Source organism: Alosa sapidissima, chromosome 13 (genome assembly GCF_018492685.1).
Source record: "Alosa sapidissima isolate fAloSap1 chromosome 13, fAloSap1.pri, whole genome shotgun sequence".
Classification (NCBI taxonomy): domain Eukaryota; kingdom Metazoa; phylum Chordata; class Actinopteri; order Clupeiformes; family Clupeidae; genus Alosa; species Alosa sapidissima.
This window is the reverse complement of record NC_055969.1, coordinates 29,456,860-29,480,426: the sequence shown is the minus strand read 5'-3', so window position 1 is coordinate 29,480,426 and position 23,567 is coordinate 29,456,860. Positions and strand designations below refer to the sequence as shown.

At 44.6% G+C, this 23,567-nt stretch overlaps 1 protein-coding gene across 1 annotated transcript; it reads right to left on the bottom strand.

The window, feature by feature from the left end:
* Window positions 1-2,191: 2,191 nt before the first annotated feature.
* tek (TEK tyrosine kinase, endothelial) lies at window positions 2,192-22,909 on the bottom strand. Its single transcript, XM_042059401.1, has 23 exons — window positions 22,675-22,909; window positions 14,921-15,223; window positions 13,822-13,932; window positions 13,420-13,572; window positions 12,603-12,734; window positions 12,375-12,512; window positions 12,001-12,126; window positions 11,733-11,881; window positions 11,307-11,451; window positions 10,319-10,477; window positions 9,334-9,468; window positions 8,674-8,997; window positions 8,142-8,450; window positions 6,926-7,086; window positions 6,337-6,547; window positions 5,825-5,935; window positions 5,126-5,316; window positions 4,246-4,359; window positions 4,078-4,148; window positions 3,727-3,767; window positions 3,251-3,347; window positions 3,003-3,102; window positions 2,192-2,711 (listed from the first exon to the last, which is right to left on the bottom strand). The coding sequence occupies exons 1-23, from the start codon at window positions 22,784-22,786 to the stop codon at window positions 2,637-2,639; spliced, it is 3,468 nt and encodes a 1,155-aa protein (XP_041915335.1). The 5' UTR covers window positions 22,787-22,909; the 3' UTR covers window positions 2,192-2,636.
* Window positions 22,910-23,567: the final 658 nt, after the last annotated feature.

Here is a 23,567-nt window from a genome sequence, read left to right as displayed (position 1 = left end):
TTGTTCTCTAAGGACAAAGAGAAATCTCGGAACTGGAGGGGTCTTTTGTGAATCTATCCACATCTATTTGCCATCAGTGTTAAACGTAAGTTATAGCTGAACACTGCATCAATTGAAAGGAACTTAATGATGGCAGACTGTTTAAGAAATATGATCAGGCCAAGCAAACGACTCTGATTGTTTCATTTCAGTGAAACAGGCCAGTTCTTGGAAAAGTACAAGGCCAGGACATCTTGTACAAAACTGCTTCCACTTTTGTTTCAGCTCAGTTCCGATTTGGTCTCAGCTCTCCGCGCAGAGGTCTGTTTCATCACACTGCTGCAGTCTCACTGGGACGGATCAGACAAAATTCTGCTTGTGATCAGGCCATACTACCCAACTGAGAGCTGTTCTTTACAGGGAGGCATTAACAAAGCTTAATCCTATGGATAAGTAGAGTGTAGAATAATTCTCAAATGCATTCTACCAAGCCATTAGTTTTATTAAGTACCAGTAAATCCATCTGTAATGAACTATAGTAAAAGGTTTGATATGTGGAGATTGAAATGGTATGTCTGAATCTTGTGCATGGTAGGAACAGAGAAGACCATGTCTAATCCATACTATAAGACCATATCAGTGTTGTTACATGTTCTATATTTACAAAAGTGTGAAAATGGAATAGCTCTGAAGCTATGTAAAATTAAACATAGACAGAGCTTAAAGTCTGTTTCTGAATGCCTGCTCTGTTTTCTGACCACAACCTGGACATGTTATGTGGAATGCGTCAAATCGTGGGCGGTGGTAGTGTAGTGGTTAAGGAGCTGGGCTAGCGTGCAGTAGCCTGAAAGTTGTCGGTTCAATTACCAGCTTCCACAATTGTGCCCTTGAGCAAGGCACTTAACCCCAAATTGCTCCGGGGACAATGTGATCCCTTGTAATATAGCTGACATATGTAAGTCACTTTGGTCAAGAGGTGCCTGCTAAATGTAATGTAATGTAAAGTAAATAGTTTCCCACACCACTGGACTTGCACTGTATAGAGATGCTGTTTGCTAGTTAACTGGGGAGCACATGGTGCTGATTAAGGTCTTTACTGTAGAGTGTCTAGCCCAGACAAAGGGTTGGGTCCACAGACACTGGTAAATCCAGCCACACTGAGCTCCCTTGGCTGTTTGAGGGGATGTAGTGTATCAGAGGACAACTCCACACCGTTTAAAAAATGAATTGTGAGAGAAAGAGAGAGATTCACACCGGGAGGAGAGCAAGAGCACCTCTTTTCCTGAAGGGCAAGCACACTTGCTGTTTCCTAGGTCAGTCATTTCATCAGGTACCAATCAAGCTGAGGGTAGAGATCTCTAAGGCAGTGGAAATCTATACATCTACAACACACAAGGGACAGAGCTGCGGGGGCTTTGCTGTGCAGGAGGTGGAGCTGTGCTTTTGGGTCTGGTCAGTATAGTGAGTGACCGCATAGTTGTTTGAGACCTGCAATGTGCATGGGGTAGCCTTAAGCGAGAGCCTTTTTTTGAAATAATCAACGAGAGGAATCTGGTCCTCGTCAGGTTCTGGAGGTTCTGTTTCATCTTGTTAGCATTGTAGAGAGGAGATGACAATCCTTCATCTCTCCGCTGACATCTCAGCCCCTGAATCTCATCTATCAGACTCCCCCCCCCCCCCATAGACCAGGGCAGGATGTCCACCTCAACACAGCCCGCAGTAGGACTCAGAGGATGGAAATGGATATCTACCTCCACAGTCCCTCTCCGCTCTCTCTCTCTCTCTCTGGTGTCCTCTCTGAACAACAGGGACCCAGACAGCAAGACCTCCCCTGGGCTCACCAGTAATGACTCTGCCTGATTGATACCTGATGTTGTGTAAATTGCATTAGTGGTTTGGGATGCAGGGATCAAACTACATGGATGAGTTGAGATACTACTGCAGGGAATGGAGGTCTTTGCTGTGTGCTGTGAGTTTTTGTGTGCTTTGAATGTAAAGGTCTGAGAGACATTTTATTTAAGATGTGTTGAAAGGTTATTCATCTTGATACTCTATAGAAACGTATTATAGTGTTTGAATAGTCTGAGAATTGTTTTGTTCTGATCAACTTTCATCAAGGACTTTCATTTGCTATTTTGGCATTCGCTTACATTAAACTTCCAAATGAGTTACCTTTGTTAATATAATGGCTGCTTAAGAGATGCACACACTATTTGAAAAACAAAAGATTTTATTGGTATCTTAGAGAACTTTGTAGAAACTTCAGCTAATCGTTAAAAACAAAAGACAAAAGTGGCTATTTACAGTTGACCTCAACTTCTTCTGATAGAAAAACAAAATTCCAGCTGTGTGACACACTCTTACATCAACTCTGACATCAATCGAAGCAATTTACAACGGCTGACATTCATATAAAAAAGAGTTGTTGGATACATCCCTTTAACATTTCATAATATTTCAAACATGAGTACACAATGTGTGCAAAATTGTAGTCCATCCACCCCTTTTAAAAGGATCGATTAAACCTTGTTTTCACTGATACATATCCAGCCTAAGTGAAGTAACTGGTACAGGGTACATGTCCAACGTAACTGTACAGAATACATGTCCAATGTAACTGTATAAAAAATGTCCTTATGGTGGTATAACACATACAATCATCCAGCTTCTTCGGCAGAGCAGTCAATGCCCGCATAGGTGAACTTCTCATACAGCGTGGTGTTCACATATGTCTGGAAGAGAACAGGGGACATCCACGAGAGTGTGAAGAAAGAAAACCACCAGTTAACCCTCATTCATATTCACACATTTGACAACTAGCATTTATTTCCTCCAGTGTGATTATCACTAGGCTCTAGACTAGACAGTTTTGTAAAAAAAAATACAGTGATTTGGCTATTTAATATTAAAAGTGCCTAATGGTTTAAGTCAGGTCAGACAAACTGTAACCTTGCAGCTTGGCAGTATTTTTTGTACTTGAATGTGAATAGTGGATGATGAAAAGATGGGGGTGTATGAGTTACCTTTCTTTCTTCCAGCATCCGATTGAGCGAGACCAGGATCTGAGTGAATGAAGGTCTCTCGTAGGGTTTCTCTCTCCAGCATTGCCGCATCAGGTCATACCTGAAACAGCAAAGATACGGATCAGGGGCTGCAGATGTGGAATGCCTGAATACACTGGATAATACTGTATGAGGAAAACTCTAGAACAGTCTGACAGGACGTAACAGGTCAGGGAGTACACCTCACCCCACCCCACTGGTGTACTTACACCTCATCATCACAGTTGAGAGGCTTCTCCAGACGATAGCCCTGTGGCAGCTTCTCATAGAGCTCAGCACAGGTCATTCCACAGTATGGGGTTCCACCTTTTACACACACATACAGACACACACACACACACACACACACACACACACACACACACACACACACACACACACACACACACACAGAGAGAGAGAGAGAGAGAGACAGAGAGAAAGTACACTTGATTGAGAGGGTTTTCAGCAGCTTAGAAACTCCTTAAGTAATGGCTGCCAAACCAAAGTATCCATCAAAACGCTTTGTATTCTGAGAGGGCTTGCCAGTAATGACTTCACAACGTCAAACTTAACACAATCCCATTGTGGGGCGGCTCTCCAAGCCAGTTAAAACACAGCCGTGTCATTAGTCACTCAGCATTGTGCAGTTTGGATTGTACTCTATCAAATGAATCAGGAGTTCAGGCAAATCATAAATACTAACCCAGGCTGACAATCTCCCAGAGAAGAACTCCATATGACCACCTGTTGAAGAAGCACAAAAATAAAAATGCTGTTCCACTTACTGCAAACAAACATGTACACATGTATTACACAGTAATGTGTATTGTAAATATTTTCTAAGTATACATCATGTTTCTGGTGGCTAACAGTAGTAAGTAAACATCATGTTTCTGGTGGCTAACAGTAGTAAGTAAACATCATGTTTCTGGTGGCTAACAGTAGTAAGTAAACATCATGTTTCTGTTGGCTAACAGTAGTAAGTATAGATCATGTTTCTGGTGGCTAAAAGTAGTAATAGGGCCAATAATGTAGCCAGGACTGAGACACTCACACGTCACTGTTAGTGGTGTAGACACTGTAGTTCAGAGACTCAATGGCCATCCATCGCACAGGTAGTCTGCCCTGTATGGAGCAGACAGCAATCAAACCATCAGTGTGCTGAGCTCATGAGAAACAGGACTGAATGAGGTATACGGTACTTTTCTCCTGACATCCATACCATCGTCTTCTTCACATACACCTCCTGGCCTCGGGAGAGCCCAAAGTCCGCGATCTTCGCCACAAAGTTCTCCCCAACAAGAATGTTCCTGGCGGCCAGATCTCTGTGGATAAACTGATCACATCCATGGTACTGGCATTATTTATCATGTCTGAGTTATGCACTGCATTGTCTTTCTGTCTCACAGTCAGCACATTAATATGAAAATTTCAACCACGAACCAATAGAACTAAGTTCATGGTTCCTTAGCCAACATTGGTCTGTGGGTTTGGGTTTAGTACAAGTATGCTATTCCTGATTTTTAGTATCAGACTTGCAGAAGGTTCTGGTCTGTCTTCATGGGGTTTTCATGGTAGGTTTAGTAAAAGTATGTTATTCCTGATCTTCTGGTCTGTTTCATAGGGTTTATTACCATCACCATGACACTCACCCACACAGAGCACCTTACCTTACTATGCACAGAGAATCACAGGCTCAGGATCTGCCTCAGTCATTGCAAGCGCCTCTTGATTAATCACCCACTAGGTGGATACTGTTTTTAGACTTGATTTAGATTTTGTGTTATTTAGTATAATTTGTATTTTAGTATTCTTTATCTTCTACTGTCCTTATTGCTTAGCAGTGTTTTTTTTTTTTATATACTTTTAATTACTTTTTTCTGCTGTTAGTGAATGTGTGTGTGATGTCTGTATGCTACTGAGACCTTGAATTTCACCTTGGGGATCAATAAAGTATCTATCTTTTTATCTATCTATCTATCTATCTATCTATCTATCTATCTATCTATCTATCTATCTATTACCCCTTTACTGTTCACGGCCTATAGAATGAGACATGGAACAAGTCAAACTCAGCGGTCAGACTCGGCGGTCAGTCTCACCTGTTTCTGGCTCAGGTAGTCCATGCCCCGTGCCACGTCTGCTGCAAAGTGCAGGAGCTGCTGGGAGGACAGTGTGGACGCCGTGCTGTGGGCGATGGCGAACGCTGGGTCCGTCTCCAGAACCCTGCTCTTCCGCAGGAAGTCCAGCAGGTTGCCGTGCGGAGCGAACTCAATGGCCAAGTAGAGATAGCCTGCAGAGAAGACATCCCTGACCATCATCCCCAAAAGCCTAAATCCATAACCATGTCACAGTTCACTTCACAATTAGTTCCACTGGTTTGCACCTGTGTATATGAGATTTATGAGACGTGTTTAAACGTTCACCAGATGTGATTTCAGGGCGTCTGGGGGTCGTTCGTGAAATCCTTCACTTCCTTTATATATCTCATACATGATAAATGTCACGTACCACTCTGTGCATTTTATGTCGCTTGAGTGGTGTGTTAAAAGGCCCAGGTGGGGTCTCAAAGCGTGTAAGTGGAGGAGAGGTGAGGAGAGGAGGGGAGGAGAGGAGAGGAAGGGAGAGGAGAGGAAGGGAGGAGAGGAGAGGAAGGGAGGAGTGGAGGGGAGAGAGAAGAAGAGAAGAGAGGAGAGGGGAAAGGATCGGAGAGGAGGGGACAAGGGAGGAGGAGAGGAGAAGAGAGAAGAGGAGAGGAGGGTAGAGGGGTGTAGAGAAGAGAGGAGAGCGCTCAGATTTACCCCTGTGCTCACAGGCCCCCAGCAGATTGATGATGTTGGGATGGTGGCCAAGCTTGCAGAGCACCTCCAGCTCCCCGGCAAAGTCCCTGTGGTCATCCTTGGAGGCGTACTCTGAGGTTGTGGCACGCACACATACATACGCACACACAAGCATACATACACACACGCATACAAACATACATACGTACACGTACCCACACACACACACACACACACACACACACACACACACACACAGCATTCATCAATACTGGTTTTGGCTAGCACGACAGCAGCACCAGGAAACCATTATGGAGTAGCAATTTGTTAAAGAAACTTCACCAAAAAATGGATTCTTTCCACCTCCCTTCTCTGAACCAAAAAACAAGCCCATGCAAATCTTTACGATTCGTCATTGCTCTTTTACCAACAGATAACCTTTAACATAGATAGCTGTTGTTTACCATAATGCAGTGCGAGTGACAGTTGGAGACGAGTGTCAATTGAGTCAATGCTACTGGCCTGTAGTTTACCTTTCATCCTTTTTATGGCTGCATCCATTCTCAGACCGTCCTTCTTGATGCTGGCCTTCAGGACCTGTCCAAAATTGCCCTCACCGATGACGTCCTGGAACTTGATGTCGTTCCACTCGAGGGCAGGGTAGGCCACGTGCTGGGGGGTGTGCATGGACTTCTTGGGCATGTTCAGGGTCCCTGAGCTGAACTGCACCACTGGTTCCTCTCTCTGCAAGGGGGGAGAGTGGGGTTTTCGAAAATGAGCAGAACAGCAAAATGGATGATTGATGCCTTGTGTGTGCATGTGTAACAGCTAAGTACTCAAGCATATTTACATTTTCAATCATCAGTGTTCAACATTTCCATGATATTGTGCTCTTTTCAGTGAAGCCCGTAAAATGTGACTGTCTTCAGTCCAGTGTTGAAATTTCAGTGTGTGTGTGTGTGTGTGTGTGTTTGTGTGTGTTAGTGGGTGGAGGATTAGTGGAGGTGGTGTATTGGGTGGTGGTGGGTGCAGGGTCCCCATTCAGCCTCTCCATCCTTTCCACCAATGGATACGTGTGTGTGTGTGTGTGTGTGTGTGTGTGTGTGTGTGTGTGTGACTTACCACGATGTTCTGGAAAGCCTGCACCATCCTCCTCTGAAAGGTGGCACGTTTGAGCTGCAGCACGATGCAGAAGGCGATGAGGATGGTGATGCAGGTCATTCCCGCTGAGCCCAGGATGGCGAAGAACAGCATGTTGCCTTCACTGGTCAGTCTGCTCAGTCCTGTGGCAAAACAGAAGTCAAACCAGTCAACAAAAAACTTGTGGAAATATGTCTATCTGCACTTGATTTTTTTGTTCATGTACATATGCCAGTGATGATAACAAAGTACAGTACAGGCCAAAAGTTTGGACACACCTTCTCATTTCAATGCGTTTTCTTTATTTTCATGACTATTTTCATTGTAGATTCTCACTGAAGGCATCAAAACTATGAATGAATGCAAAGTTATTTGGCCCACAGATGAATATTTGTCAAGTTATGGCTTGCTGTTATTTCACACTTTTTTGTTAAGTACATAATTCCACATGTGTTCATTAATAGTTTTGATGAATCTACAATGTAAATAGTCATAAAAATAAAGGAAACGCATTGAATGAGAAGGTGTGTCCAAACGTTTGGCCTGCACTGTACATATGCTCTGCACTATTCATTTCACTGCAATCATACATACATATACATATACATATACATATACATATACATATACATATACATATAAATATACATATACATGCTCTGCACTATTCATTTCACTGCAATCAGTGCCCCCAACACAATGTTAAAAAATGATAAGGGTGCTATATGCTTCCCATGCCCCAGAGTTGTGGTAACCCAGTGCAGTGGTTTTCAAAGTGGGGGCCGCGAGGGGGTGCCAGGGGGGCCTCAGCAAGTTGGAAAGAAAAATAAAAGCAACAAATAAATACATTTGAAATGTTTTAAATATACCCATTACTATGAGGGTTGTTATACAATGCCATTATAATAATTTGTCACATATCTGAACATTATTTTCCATGATAATGACTGGGAATAATAGTAGAGTGATAGCTCTCATATAGCAGAAAGCCCCAAATGTAATTTTACACACTGTATGCTCCATCACAAAGTGCTTGTGGCTAAAATAGTTATTAGGATTAGCTTAATGTATTTTTAAATTTGCCGTAGTATTGTCGATGGGTTTAATAACACATCAAGGGGTCCTTGGCCAGAACCTAGTGGTATTTGGGGGGCCTTGTAGTGGAAAAGTTTGGGAACCCCTGACCCAGTGGACTCACTGGCGCTTTCCTGATGCGTGAGGGTCCTGACGTGGATCTGGGGTCTGTCCTGGCTCTCGCCCATGTTGTTGGCCGCCCAGAGCTCCACCTGGTAGAGAGTGTCCTGCAGCAGGCCGCGTAGCTGGAACTGCATGGCCAGCTGGTCCTGGGGCACGGCGATCTCCACCAGCTGACGCAGGTCGTCCTGGTCCCGCTGGTACAGGATGGTCACCTTGGAGATGGAGTTGCCCTCGGCCAGTGACCAGGTGATGGTGGCCGAGGTGTCGGTGACGTTGCAGGCGAGGATGTTGAAAGGTGCAGGGGGCAGTTCTGGGTTAAAAATGACCAGTCTAGTTAGACAACAATGTTTAATTTCCACAGTTTCATTGCAGTTGACAAATGCCTGAACCACCTTCAAATATTATGATCCCTTATTGACCTATAAGGTAACACTCCTGCAGTGTTCTCCAAAAACAAAGCACAGGGATTAGGAAAGAAATGAAAGACTACATTTCCCATGAACCATTGCTCATCATCATCTTTAAGATCATACCATTGCTGAGGGTCCAGGCCGACACGGCTGCTCGGTACAAGCCCACTGAGTGGCCCGGGCGACACTGGACGTCTGTGCTGTCGGAGCTGGACGTCAGCCACAGGCGGCACTCGTACTTGTGCTTGGGCTTTAGCCCGCGGAGTGGCAGGCCTGTGGAGTTGGCGGGCAGGTGGTACGTCTGGAGGTTGCTGGGGTCAGAGCTCTGGAGGCACTCCAGCTGGTAGATCCAGTCGTCCTTGGTGGGCCGGTCCAGCGGGTCCCAGGACAGGTCCAGTGCAGTCTGGCTCAGCGGGACCAGTTTGATACCAGTGGGGTAAGAACACTCTGGAATCGAGGGAGGGAGTCATGCCATGTTGGAAATTAGTTATATGGGAGGACGCATGTATAGTGTGTGTGTGATTGTACATGTGTGTGTATATATGTGCATAAGTGTGTGTGTGTGTGTGTGTGTGTGTGTGTGTGTGTGTGTGTGTGTGTGTGTGTGTGTGTGTGTGAGGGTAAGGGTGTATGTACATGTGTGTGTGTGTGTGTGTGTGTGTGTGTGTGCTTGTGTGAGTATGTGTGTGTATGTGCTTGTGTAAGGGTGTGCGTGCGTGTATGTGTGTGTATGTGTGTGTGTGTGTGTGGCTTTCTGGTTTAAGTACATAGTGCATGCCTCACCCAGTAACTGTGTGTAGAAGCTGGCCTCAGGTCCGGGATAGCCGGTACCTCCTACTCCTCTTCGAGCAAGCAGCACAAACGTGGTGTATTCAGTCATGGGCGTCAGGTTCTCCAGCTTCACCTGGGAGCCCATCACTGATACACACAAACACAAACAAACAGATGAGATCAAAATCCATTACTACAGCCAAACACACACACACACACACACACACATACACACACACACACACACACACACACACACACACACACACACACACACACACACACACACACACACACACACACACACACAATTAGATGAGATAAAAGTCACTACAGCCAATTCTCAGTTTCATTAGTATTCTGAGAATCGCACAAATATCATCCAAGAGCAGTAAAAACATGCAGTCTTGTGATTATGGAAATGTAACTCAATTGCACGTTGCTGACAAATGAAAAACTGAAAAACCTCCACCTTATCATTCCATTTTTACCACCGGATGAGTAAGACGTGTATTAGACGCCTAACACTTTTAACAAGGGACAGAAGTGCCGGCACGTCTTCAAACAGCACCAAAATGGAAACAGCTCCAAGGTCTCGAGGATAACCTTGGGAGCAGCGAAGACACGCAGAGATATGCAAAGCAAGCGATCTTCAGAAGAAACAAAAGCTCTCTGGAAGCAATTATTCTTTTCCTAAAAAACACAAGGCCCTTTCCGGAGGATGACCTCACTGCAATTGTTCTGCGCGCCCGTAATAACTTTCAGAACCAAGTATCAAAAAACAATTCCCCCCTAGAAAAACGTTGAGCTCATCAGATAACTATTTCTGTCCGCAGGTTTTAATTCAATATGCAATGGAAAACACATCATAAATTGAGCGCCAGCCAGGAACAGTGAGTTAACCTTTGAACTTTGACTTGTAGCTGCAGGATGTAAACAGAGCTCTCTGTACAGTGTGCGCACTCACACACACACATGGCTAAACGCTGCCACCTACCTTCCACCATCCGCCACGACGAGGTGTTGACCTGCTTGTAGGCGACCTTCACGGAGGTCACAGGCCCGTCGCCAGAGTAGGGTTCCTTGTTCACGTGGATGACAAGATGGTAGGGCCCACTGCCGTTTAGAAAGGGGGGGTACTGGGGCTGTGGGGGAACTTTAAGAACAGGAACTCAATGAGGAAAGCTCTCTTCACATGCCTTTGCCATTGGGATATTCTATGGCTGGATGCCCTGAGAGATAACATATGCACTGGATCTTACACAAGAGCCAAAACATATTCTACTCCATGGGATCCTCAACGCTACACCAAAGGCAACATAAACCGCGTGGAAGTCAGATTAAATAATGCTGCACAGTTGGAGAATTAGCTCTGATGCGAGAGCAAAAACAGACTTATTTTCATTGTCAGACCTCTGGCATTTGCACAAGTAGGCTGAATCTACGTGTATCATCTTTCTGCTATACGGACAAGATATCTCTCCACAGAGGACGAGTGCAGTGAAGTTGAACATCCTCAGAGAGAGAGGGGAGATGTAACTGAATAACCAAGACACTCAATGTGGGGCATTCATGTGGGGCATTTGAACACTAACTGAATATCTTTGGAGGGAGCAGACAGTGCAAGAGGACTGAAATCTGTTGCTGCACCCAAAGTAAACAGCTGGTTAGCTTAGAAGTCACAAAGGGAACACAAGTCCAATTCCATGGAAAATTATGTTTTTTGTAATCCATAACGCCAATAAAATGTGATGGTATGGTATGATGTGAATGATTACATGACATTTGAGCATTTGCTATTTTTGGCTGAAGAATGTACATGAGAAAAAATGCACAAAAAATGAATGTTATCATTCACATCATACAAATCCCAAGGCATTTCACTGGCGTTATGGATGTGTCAAAAAGTAAATTTTCTGTGGAATTGCCCCACTAATAAACTAAAATCTACTTAAACCAGATTATTCATAAGATCCTAATCTCACCTTTGACGATCACCAGGAAATCCTTGCCCACCTGCCCAGCTGTGGTGTTCACCTGGCAGCGCCAGTGGCCTGTGTCTGACACGGAGATCTTATCCACTCGGAACATAGAGGTGGTCTGATCATTCACCGTCTCTGTGTCCAATGCCTGAAAACAAAACAAAACAGACACAAAAAAACTATGTTCTATTTTTCCTGACACAAAATGTCAACCAACGGCAGAGGGTTATTGTAAGGTGAACATTAACATACACTGTAACAAAAGACAGTAAAAGTTTCATGCTAACATAAGACTTATCTTGTGTGGCTACACAAATCTAAAATGACATTGGCTGCTGAGAGCCCTGTTGTTTTAAACTCTCATAAATATCCTGTGATCCTGTGTCCTGTGATTTAAGATGACTGGAGCATCCTGCGTTTTATACGCACATATACAGGTGTCCTGTCGGGTTTGAGCAGGATGATGTCCCCGTGAAGCGGCACTGGTTGGCCCCGGGCGGAGCAGTTGACCGCGTAGACGACTCCAGCATTCAGCTCCTCTGTGTCCCTGAAGGTGCTGACCACAACAGGAGGTTTGTCTTGAAAAAACGACAATGGACAGCGTTATGAGGGACTGGTGGACAGACCTCCTGATGTTTAAAGTAAGAGAGAGAAGATATGTGGTTGAGAAGGAAAAAAAGAGATCCTCTTCTCCTACCTTCTCCCTCACAGCGAGAGCCGTGTCTCCCTGGACACACGCAGCCCCGATAACGGTCACATTTTCCTTTCCCTCCACACATACAGCGCAGTTTACAGCCAGCCCCATAATAACCTGCTGGACAAGCTGGACATCATATAAAATGTCTGTTGGTTATTCTCATTCGCAGAGTAAAATCACATGATGTGTGACTAAACTGCAGTATCAACTGGGAGAGCATCCAAGAGCACAATTATATAGCATATAGCACACACACACACACACACACACACACACACACACACACACACACACAAACATACACAAACATATATATACGCATTTATATACATATACATACAATAATGTAGTACTATAATATATGAGTCCCTCACGTTCCCTGCAGTTCAGGCCTCTCCATCCTGTAGAGCAGGAGCATCCATACGGGTCCCGCAGGCAGAACACCATGGACTGGCAGTTGCCATTCATGCACCTCTCCTTACAGGTCCGACCAAAACGACCCTCACCACAAACTGCACAGTAGAGAATTGTATAGTGTGATTTATGTTTGACATTCTGGATGTTTGAAGAAGTCTAAAGCACGGTTGAGTGTGATTCAGTACCTATTTCACACGTGGAGCCCTTGAACCCTGGAGGACAAACACACTCGCCGGTCTCGTCGTGGCACACGCCTCCGTTGGCACATTCCGGGCAGCTTTTGGAACAGTCCGGACCCCAAAGTTGAGCTCTGCATTCTGGGATTCCATCAGAGCATCAAAGCATCAGAAGACAAACATGAGAGCGATCCCAGCGGTCAGACATCTGAGATAGCTGGCATGAGTGGAGCCTGCCTGTGGTCAAAATCCTGGGGCTGGACTGGATCGTGAGGGAGTAGAGAGGAGGACTATCTCCACCCAAGATAGAATAATAGATATCTTGGACACAGAAACTACCCATTACTGTAAAACCACATCTAAACATCACCTCTCCTGAGGTCGACAGTAACAGCAGGTCATGAATTAAAAGCAATGAGATACGATCATGACTTGTCAAATTTGGAAACTGCAAACTATTGGTCTTGCATTTATCAACTAGCCACAGAATATTAATCTGAGTTTACTTCAGGACATTCTGGACTGGACATTGTGAACACTGATGTTATGTGATTACTTAGAGCTAAGTGAAGTTGAAAACTAAACACCCTTAAGGGGTAGACTGTGCCAGTGATTCCCTGCCAGAATACATTCACTTAGCTCACCAAAATGCGGTATGTGACTGTACAATACATATGAATATGAGGAGATACAGTCAAAAGTCAACCCCAATGTTTGAATACGTCCTCTCCATCCTTGCACAAACAGATCCCAAGCACCGCAAGATGACTGAAGACACCTACTGTAGCAGCAGTGTGAGATGAAAGAGAATGAAAGCAACACTAACTTCTTACTATCAGCCTGGTGATCCCAGCAGTGATGTCTGAATCGGCAATGTATCTGGCGGTGTAGAGGCCAGCATCGGCAAATGCCGCTGATTTGATAGGGTACTGAAGTGTGTCGAAGATTTCATGCTTCGGCAAAGAGTGAAGAAATGTTCCTGAAAAATTCAGACATTTTCTCACAGTTCCAACAGTTGCTGATTACAGATTTCAGCAAACCTCTGATCTATGTGGTTGATAACTTTGACCAATTTATTACATCAGACAAAATAACAGTTCACGTTAGTTAATTGACCATCAAATATCATCAAGTAGCACAGGGTTAGACTGCAAGCACTTGATAAAATTGCAAGATGATCTCCTTCCCTGGAATGACTTAATGTTGTTACATCGTCAAGCAATCATACCATTCTTATAGATGAGTGGATCCATCTGCAGCACTTTCTTTCGCACATAAGATATGTTGACATTCTCCCCAATGCTGGCCGTGATCGTTAGCGACTCTGGAAGGAAGGCAGCTGTGGACCAAAATTAAAATTCACTGGAATCGCCAAGAGTAAGATCTGAGCAATCATAACATAGCCGACACTTACTGAGGGAAGACAAATAGAATGGAACACAAGCAAACACATGGATTGGAGATTTTGCAGCAGTTTTACCCATCCAGGAAGGCCCAGGCAAACAAACTCTTCTGACAGGAAGTCAAAGACTATTGAAGTTCAACGTTCCAGCCAACCCCTCCTCCCTCGCATCTGTTTGTGTTAATTATGGGATGCGAGGCAGGGGAGGGCTCCCCCTCGAACTAAGCATAACAAGTTATGCCGCCAAAAACTGACATTGTGTCAGAAATCATTTCTCATGCTTTCATCACCCCAATGTTAAAGCTGGGAGGACCATGTCCACTCCCTGAGTAAGTATAGTGCAATGTTGTTGCTTCAGAGGTTCCAGATGGCTTCAAAGCATCTCTCTCCCTTCATAACATTGGGCAGCATGTGTTGAATAACAAGGGTTGAATAACAAGACATCAACATTTTGGATCGGGATCATTTTTCCAGATCTATGACTTATAGCTGTCACTACTTATACTGTATAGCTCTAAGTGCAATGGCTCTTTGGCTCTACACCAAAAGTATAGTATAGTATAGTATATATACTTTTTTGATCCCGTGAGGGAAATTTGGTCTCTGCATTTAACCCAATCGGTGAATTAGTGAAACACAAACAGCACACAGTGAACACACAGTGAGGTGAAGCACTAATCCGGCGCAGCGCAGTGAGCTGCCTGCATCAACAGTGGCGCTCGGGGAGCAGTGAGGGGTTAGGTGCCTTGCTCAAGGGCACTTCAGCCGCGGCCCACTGGTTGGGGCTCGAACCGGCAACCCTCCGGTTACAAGTCCAAGTTACAAGTGCTAACCAGTAGGCCACGGCTGCCCCAAGTTGCCGCTATAGAAGGCAAGCAAGCTGTTTTGGAATTTAGAGTAGGCCTAACATTTGAAATGTCTCTACCTTCATTCAGCATCTTGTAGGTGTAGATTTTGCCGGATTCTGCAGCGCCTTTGAATCGGCAGAAGTAGGAGCCAAAGATGCCATTGCGGTTGGTCCAGTCGATTTTGGTGGCGGAGCGGTACCGCTCATCTGGCATGTTGGTGAGCGTGGGCGGGTGGGGATGTGCTGGGTGGGCGTCGCGGTTCACGGTGAGGGAGTTGGTGGAGGTCCAGTCACTGCTTACGCACAGCAAGGAGGAGTTCACAGAGGTGACTACAGGGTCTGGGTTGATTAGGGTCAAATCTGCGATATCGGAGGCACTGCCTGGAAAAGACAGAGGGCAGAGACAGAAAGACACAAAACTGAGTTTTACTGAGGATGTCCTTTGTAAGTATTAAGTGAGTCTGGCTGTCTGAACAATGGAATTACTGCTCAGAAATATTTCTTGAAGATCCTTAAAGTCACATCAGTCACAGTCATTAAGATTTGGCTCGAGTTCATAGTTGCTAAACAGATGACAGTCAAGATCAAGAAAGTAAATAATCTCAGAATTAGCTGCAACTTAACAATAGGCTATTCATTGTTTACCAAAATAAGTTTGATGCTAAAGACTGAGCATTCATCTTCCCACAATTCTCAATAACTCACAAAACAGCATAATTACTATTTCAGTCAGACAACAGGGTTGCACCTAGCTAATACATACAGTGCTATCAGGCACTTAGCTGTTCCAGCAGCTGTGTGTGTGTGTGTGTGTGTGTGTGTGTGTGTGCATGTGCATGCGTGTGTGTGTGTGTGGGGCCCAGGGGCCTGCCATGCTCTCTGGTGCATCATGTGGCTAGAACAATAACTGCCTCTGATTTATGTGCTACACTAATGGACTTTATGGGACCCCGGGTTTACTGCATGCTAAGCCCATGCGTCGAGATTTGGCAAAGCGAAAGGGCTCGCGTAATGCCTTGTGCAAACACAAGCACATGCGAGGTCAGGTTCTTTTTCTCCTTCTGTGCGCAGATAGTCCCACCTCGATATCATGATGAATTTTCACACCAGAGAGTAATTTGGTCTATATGCACTAACTAAAAGAGGTGTAGATCATATTACATAGAATCAGTGTCAGACATCAGATAGAACACCCTTATTAAAGTCACATTAACATCTGACCGCAGTACAAACTAATAACTTCCTATAGTCAAGCTACAATCTTCATGTGGTCATCAATTTTGACAAAAAAAGACCAGAAAGCAGTATTAATCATGAGTTAGTTAAATCACAATATTTGAACCCAAGAAATACAGGACAGAGCTTCTTTCAGGATTACTCCTCCCGTTATTGATGATGTAACGACTAATAATGAATGATGAAGAGTTTGTTTAGAGTGCAGAGAGAGAGATAGAGGAAGAGGATTACATTACCAATGGGCCTGTCAAGTCCCAATTTGAACCCACATCTAGAGTGAAGATTTAACGTTTATTTTCTCCATCTTCTGTTGTTTCAAACAGTGAGTCATTGCAACCCTTCCCCAACGTTTTCTTCCAGAGGATTCATTACTTTAGAGCACCGAGATGTAGTTCCTCCCAAATCAGCAGGGTCGATACGCAGGGAAATGAGAGTGAGGGGGTTTACAAAAGGCAAAGACTTTGTTTGTTTCCACTATGCCCACTGGGTATGTGAAGAGTTGAGGAGGAGAGCTGTTTGGGAGGCCCGAGAGGGTTTGGATTAAGGACGAGCTTGAGGTGAGGTGAGGGCTGTTTACTGTAGCGCTGGTCGTAAATGTGCTGCTGGCCCGTGGCTCCGAGAGACTCCTGTCAGGTTAATCTTTTCCTGCCTTCCATGGTGAGTGATGAGCGTGTCAGAGCCATGGAGTTGATGCATGGTGAAATGTTGGCCTGACGCCGTCCCTTCTCTACAGGGGTGTGTGTGTGTAAATATGCATAAGTGTGTGTGTGTGTGTGTGTGTGTAAATATGCATAAGTGTGTGTGTGTGTGTGTGTGTGTGTGCAGCACAAGTGTGCACTAGTGCCCACCCCGGGGTCGGCACAGTACAAAGCGCACCGCACACACACTCATGATCTCTTCCATATGCCTGCCTCCAGCGCGCTGCCTTTCACACCCGACACTCCTCACACTTGACCACCTATCTGTCACACATGCCGCTCTTCAAACGGCGCCGTACGCACACAGAACGCAAGATCATCTCACATCTCCCCCTCATAGCCTCTCACTCCCCCGCTGCTCTCCCGTAATCCAAACGGATGCCCACCGCTGTGTCTTGGAGGTGGTTGAAGCGGTGCTGCCCGAGATGATTTAGTGGAAGTCAAATTGAAGGTGTCAGTGCAGTATGAACACATTAGCATGTTGTTTTCAAGTGCAAAACCAATAGCACATGCACCGGTGCGTCCGACTCCTTGTGCAACATATTGATTCGCTCAGAGAGGGCAGCTTGTGGGGCGTTTGGCAACATGACAGCAATTGAGTGCAGGTGTGCATGAGTTCCACGGGATAAATTGAAGTTTGATAAGTTCCATGCTCCTTTGGGGAAAGGGGTGGGGGTGGGGGCTTACAATCTGGGCTATTGGGGCCGGCAGAGTCAAAAGGGCACCAGCGTTTTTCTGTCAAAGGTTTGCGACACAGTAAGGGCTGCTGCCATTTTACCCACATAAAACGGGTAATAAAATTAGTTAGTTCTATGTCTGGACATACAAACGGGACTGCTCCTGCAGTGGAAGCAACAGCCAGTTTACTTAAGCACACTCCATGAAAACCTCCCTAGCCAAGGTGATGGCGAGCCAGCCAGTAGATTGTCAGTGCCCAAAGAGATAGACCCTTGGCCAACACTATCAACTATTTCAAAAAACAAATAAATTCTAATTAGGTGGGTTCAGGGGCATATACTGTGAAAAAACTTTCTTCACTTTTCAGTCTTCCTCTCAGATTTCTGCTTCCAGCCGTCTTCTTTCACAATTCTCTGGTTTTTGGGCAAAAACAAATATTTTATCCTACCAATTTTCTCAAAATGAGTTATGTCAAACTGATAAATGTGTCTCCAGTTGTTAACTGATTCAAGACTCTCTGAACAATTTCTGCTCTTTGAACAACTTAGTACTACAGCATATGCATCTAGCTCTTTCTGTTGTAACAGTACATCAAACTGCAATTACTATTTGTGCTTTTTTTATCATGCACAATGAGTACCCTGATGGCAATAGGTGATTAGTGTTAAAAAAGGCCAAGGGGAAACCTCACCCACTTATTGTTGTAATAAGAATAGTCCACAACGAGGAGCAATGAGGGGTGCAGGTCTACGAAATGAACGGCAAAAACTTGCACAATAAGGACACAGTAAATATTGAAAACAATTTAGAGTGCTATTTATGGTCTAGATGCCAGATTATATTTGTAGATTATTTATGCCAATATTTTGAAAGAAAGTTCAGTGGTACAGTATGACTGGAGTAGGTCAGCAACATGTGCGCTCTCTGTGTCCTTTGAGTTGCTCTTTCAGCTAAAGAGATGGAGTTTATTTCACATTTGACGTGAACTAAGGCTGAATAAACAAAGTGAGATACACAACATCAAAAAAAAAAAAAAGCAAGCCATAACACTTCTGGCTTGTGCAGCGATTTATGTGAGTGCGACCCAGGGAATTTCTCAATTTACAAATGTGAACATTTAACTTGCTTTCACATTTTGATCCAAGAGATGTCAAAAGCGTAGAGAGGCAGATGTTTGAGGGTGATACAAATTCAACATTCCTGCAGGAGTTTACAGAGTAACGCTGAATTGCCTTGGTCTAGTGCTTGGATGCAGACTTATTGTGTCGTGCAGTTTTATGGCTGCCAAATAAAAAAAAGCCATCTTAAATAAACACATTGAGTGTGCGCATAGAAGGACTTTGGAACTGATTTCACGGTCGAGGACCAAACAGTTTTCTGCCTGCTTAGACAAATATCTCCTAGAAAATAAAATAACTACAGCACTTTGTGTCAGACCATGCTTACTAAGCCTAAGAGCATACACACATAAATCCTGATTGGGAGCCGAGATGTAACGGATTTTAAAAGCAAACAAAAAATCATTCCGAATATGACCCCTGTAGACGTGTATAAACACAGTCGGCTGTTCTCTCAGTTTACACACAGCGATTCTATTTCCTGACTGCGCTCGAATATGAGATATTCCTAGACTGTAACGCACTCTTGTCCAGACCAATGTTGGCCAACATTTGTCAGCCACAGGTGGTCCAGCTCTATATCTCTCTCTCTGCAGATGCTCAAAAGCCTTTAGCCCAGAGGCATATTTCATTCTCAACAGACGGCACGCCCTCGCACGGGCGACACAAGTCAAGCTTATCTGGAAGAAAAAGCAACGAGGAAAAATACGAAGGCATTTCCTATACTCCCTTTCACTGTTGGCTCGGCTGTAGATGGCTGATGTGAACTCAGTGGGCCTAGTGGGTCATAAATAAGATTGGGGTTAATTGAGTCGGGTGGCGGGTCTGGACTCTGGGTCCGATCCAACCCTCCTCCAAAGCCGGGCGGAACAGCAACGTCAACATGACAAATCGTTCCCTACTCTTATCAGCGAAAGTTAGTAGTTAAGCCCCCGGCTGTAGTAGATATAGTGTTGCCACAACAGGGGGCTGTTAGGTTACTGTTGTGGCTGACTGCAAGCACAGTGGATTGTTTGGTGTGTCCAGGCAGGACTGTAGGCCCACAGCACTGCAAGTTTGCATTGCTTTTCACGGGTTTACTGGACCAAAGGTGACGGGAGAGACTCAGAAAGGCCAAGAGATTAAACTCATCCATTAACATGACGGAGAGAATGTGTTGACCTCACCAAATCTCCTTGATGGGAGGAATGTACTAGACCTCATCAGAAAAGCCATCAACAACAATGTGCAGAAATGTATGGACTCCAACATCCAAAGGGCTCGTAAAAATAGGACAATAAGCCATAGTGTGATGACCTCTGACACATGACGCAATCAGAAAATTATGACTTTGCAAAGGAGATGACTGCATTTGATATAGAAGTCATTCACAATTTAGCAACCAGCTAAGGATACACAAACCTATCAAACATTCACGGTCCAATCACTTATTCTAATTAGCAGGCTTACTACTGGGATTAATCATTAAATCAGAACCATTTAACTAGGGTTGAAGCACAGCCAGGAGCCCCATCTGCACACATACACACCCTTAATTACACTGTTATTACAATGGTCAATGCTATCAGAGCCAATCTGTTGATAAACAGAGATAGGTTAATGAGCCTTTATATGCTGACGAATAGGGTTGTCTGGTAATCTACCGGCCATCTTAAACAGGCCCAAGTCGCTCATTTCTTCCAGTAAACCAGGGCATCCTCTGCATTGTTTTCACGAGTTGATTAAGAGGCGACAGAGCGTAGCTATGTTTTATTTTGCCAATGAGGGAGTTCAGAGTTGGCAGCCCAAGAACAAGGGGTGTGGGTCCATGAGAGAGAGTGAGAGAGAGAGAGAGAGAGAGAGAAAGAGAGAGAAACACAGAGAGAGAGAGAGGGTGTGTGTGTTTAGGTGGAGAGGAAACCATTTGGCGTTCCAGTGCTTGCTTGACAGGATTATTTCATTAATTCCACCGTGTTAAGTAACTGGAGCCACTGGTACATTAAGCTCCAACAGCCCTCTCCATTTCCAGGCACTGGCCATATGGTTTTCATATTAATGCCGATGCTTTATTCACTCCATGTTTTTTCTCTCCCCTCAACATATTTCTCTCCTCCTCCTTTAGCCTTGATAGACACATCAGACTTCATCAGTGCAGTGTAGCCGAGGTCCATAAACGAGTGCTTAAGAGTCAGGGGGGAGAATTCTAGAGGCATTCTAGGGAGCCACAGACTTGATTAATGAACACCAAGATGGGAGTTTAAAGACCTCACAAATGACAAGAGCACGTATAAAATCATTCCCTCATTTGCAGGAATTTTTATAGCGCCTGGGTTTATGCTCTGAACACACTTCACACTCAGAGACCCATAACCACGATGCTGGAAATCTAAGGAAGCTCACTTGAGGCATGACTGCAACCAGGCTGCAAGCATTTACACACTGGCCTACAAATCAAAACGGTTAAAAACACTAGTGGTACATCATCATTATAGGAACAGGTAAAATTACAGATAAAAGGAACAATCATGTGCAAACCATCAAGGCCGTGGAGCTCTTTGCCCATGGCTCCTCATACATTCCACAAGCTCAGATGTTCAATCCATCCCCAACATCACAGCCCACATTTAGTCCCATTTTTCACCTGGTACATAACTGTGGATTACACCAATGTCTCCTCTCCTTCTCCTGGGGTAGTTATAAGCACTTTGGTTTCTAGCACTCTGGAAAACATCACAGCAAAGCCCAAGGGGGGGGGGGCACAAAATCCTCCCTCCTACATATGTAGACATCCCCAGCTTTGGGTGCCAGCTAGAGTCAACCTAATACAGTGTGAGCGATCTCGCTAGAGTCTGCCAAGTAAGGAGATTTCACACGCGTGTCACAATGAAAAGGGTTTGGAAGATAGTGTATTTGGAAATGCCATACACGCCGCACTGACTGACTGACTGACTGACTGGCGCAGGAGGCTGGGGCTGTAACCTGGTGTTGCTGATTCCCCTGACTTGAGGAACACGCACACTGAGTGTTTTGTGAGTGCTGGCTGTCATAGTGATGTCGTGTTTTGCCTGCGGCACCAAGAGAACAAGCTTTCTTCGTTACTTGGGCGCGCCTTTTGGAGAGGTTTTGAGAGTTTCCTTCAAAGCACATCAACCCAACACAATACCAGTGCCAAGATGGCCGAGATGTCTGTAATTCACTCTCAATGTCATCGGGTAATAATATTAATATTAATGCCAATGGCACACACCAGTGTTGCTTAAACCAATGACTCAGCCATTACATATTCCAGAGTATGCACTAAGAGTAATTCATTAACACTGAACAATTGAAAACTACTTTTCCAAAACAACATACAGGATTACATTTTGTGCACTACAAAAAATCCAGTTGCCTAAAAATTATACATTGGGTATTCAACTGGGGACAGATTTAATCCAAAAGAACATAGCTTTTGGCAGAGAAGGCAGTCCAAGAACAAAGAGAAAGAATGTTAAATATGTTAGTGGTTAGTGTTACCGGGGCCAAAAGGATGCTAAAACATTCAACGGAACTATTTCCCAACTGAACTTGATGCATGATGCAAATCTGACATTTGGAGGGCATCAGAGTTTAAGGCAGCTCTCTGTACCTCACGCAGCAAATCGGTGCAATCCATTCTCCTCAAATAAACTGACAAACACAGTAAAGCCTCCCAAAACCACATAAAACACCATCGCATCATCCATATATCTCAAAATGGACAAACTATAAATTTAGAGAGATAAAGAATGACATGCTTTTGAGACATTTTAAATAAACATTCTCCTGAAATAAACTGACAACATTTTGGCAAAGGCAGATTATACAGACAATTCCAGTCCTCATAAACAGCATGACTCCCACCATTACACATCTTATACATGCATCCATACACACGTGCATACACACAAAGTTAAGACATAAATTGTGTCAAATATGTTTGGAGTCTCTCACTCCAATTACTTATGACTCACTAATTCAGAGGTTACTGAGGTAGTATCAAAACCAAAATCCAATAACAAACATTAGTGGTTAGTTATAATCAATGACTTCATAACGGACCATCATGACTCCACGCGACGTAGACAAAGGCCGGCAAACTCACCTGAGTAGATCCAGCAGAGCAGACACAGGGCGAGGGAGGAGAGCTGACGCATGTTCCCCCAGCCACAGGCCTGGGTCTGGGCACGGGAGAGGAGGCAAAGCTGGCGGTACATCCACAGCGAGGGGTTACACACTGGGCTACGGCTCAAGTCAGGGACCAAACCCCCAGAAGGGTGTCAGAAAAGCCCCTCCACACACATCTCGGCACTCAGTCTGAAGCTCAAAATTCTCTCCCTCCCTTCCCTTTCTCTCTCTCTCTCTCCCTTTCCCTCTCTCTCTCTCTCTGCCGTCCCCTCCCTCTCCCTGTATTCCCTGACTGACCCCCCCTCGCCTCTCCTCTGTCCAGGCGCTGGGAGTTGAAGTTCCTTTTTCCTGTTTCCTTTTCATGTGAGGATGGGAAAGGCCTAGTCTGAACAATTGCTTGACATTAATTGCGGCTCCTGCGCAGCCCTGTAGGGCGTCTCCTCACTGGAACCCTGCAAAAGGACCCTCATTGCTCAGGGAGGGGCCGCAGAACAGAGACACTGGGGGGGGGGGTTTGTACCCACAACAAACACTGCAATCATTTCAGGTGAAAACTGCTTTATGTAATACACTCTATAAGCTATTTTTGAATGGTCACTGATAATCTCTGTGGAAATTAGTACTTTTGTGTCACAAAGAAGAAAGAGCATACTGAAAGGTTTTTTTTTTTGGAGAAATAGTTTATCCAGACTACAAAACACTGTCAAATAGTCACAAGCTGCTATCAAAATTTACCACTTTTTCTGAGGAAGAATTACGCATGAAACTACCTTGGCACTCAATATTTCATGCAGATACACATTCCAGGTAGAGACAAATCCTTCTCTTCAGAGACCCAATAAATCTGAAGACAAACCTGGCTACACTGAT

Excerpts from the sequence above, each read along its gene's own strand:
- tek (XM_042059401.1), bottom strand. The coding sequence starts at position 22,786 with ATGTACCGCCAGCTTTGCCTCCTCTCCCGTGCCCAGACCCAGGCCTGT. Across the intron at positions 15,224-22,674 it reads GCTCTGCTGGATCTACTCAG|GCAGTGCCTCCGATATCGCA; the intron begins GTGAGTTTGCCG and ends TGTCTTTTCCAG. Across the intron at positions 2,712-3,002 it reads GGATGCTGGAAGAAAGAAAG|ACATATGTGAACACCACGCT; the intron begins GTAACTCATACA and ends GTTCTCTTCCAG.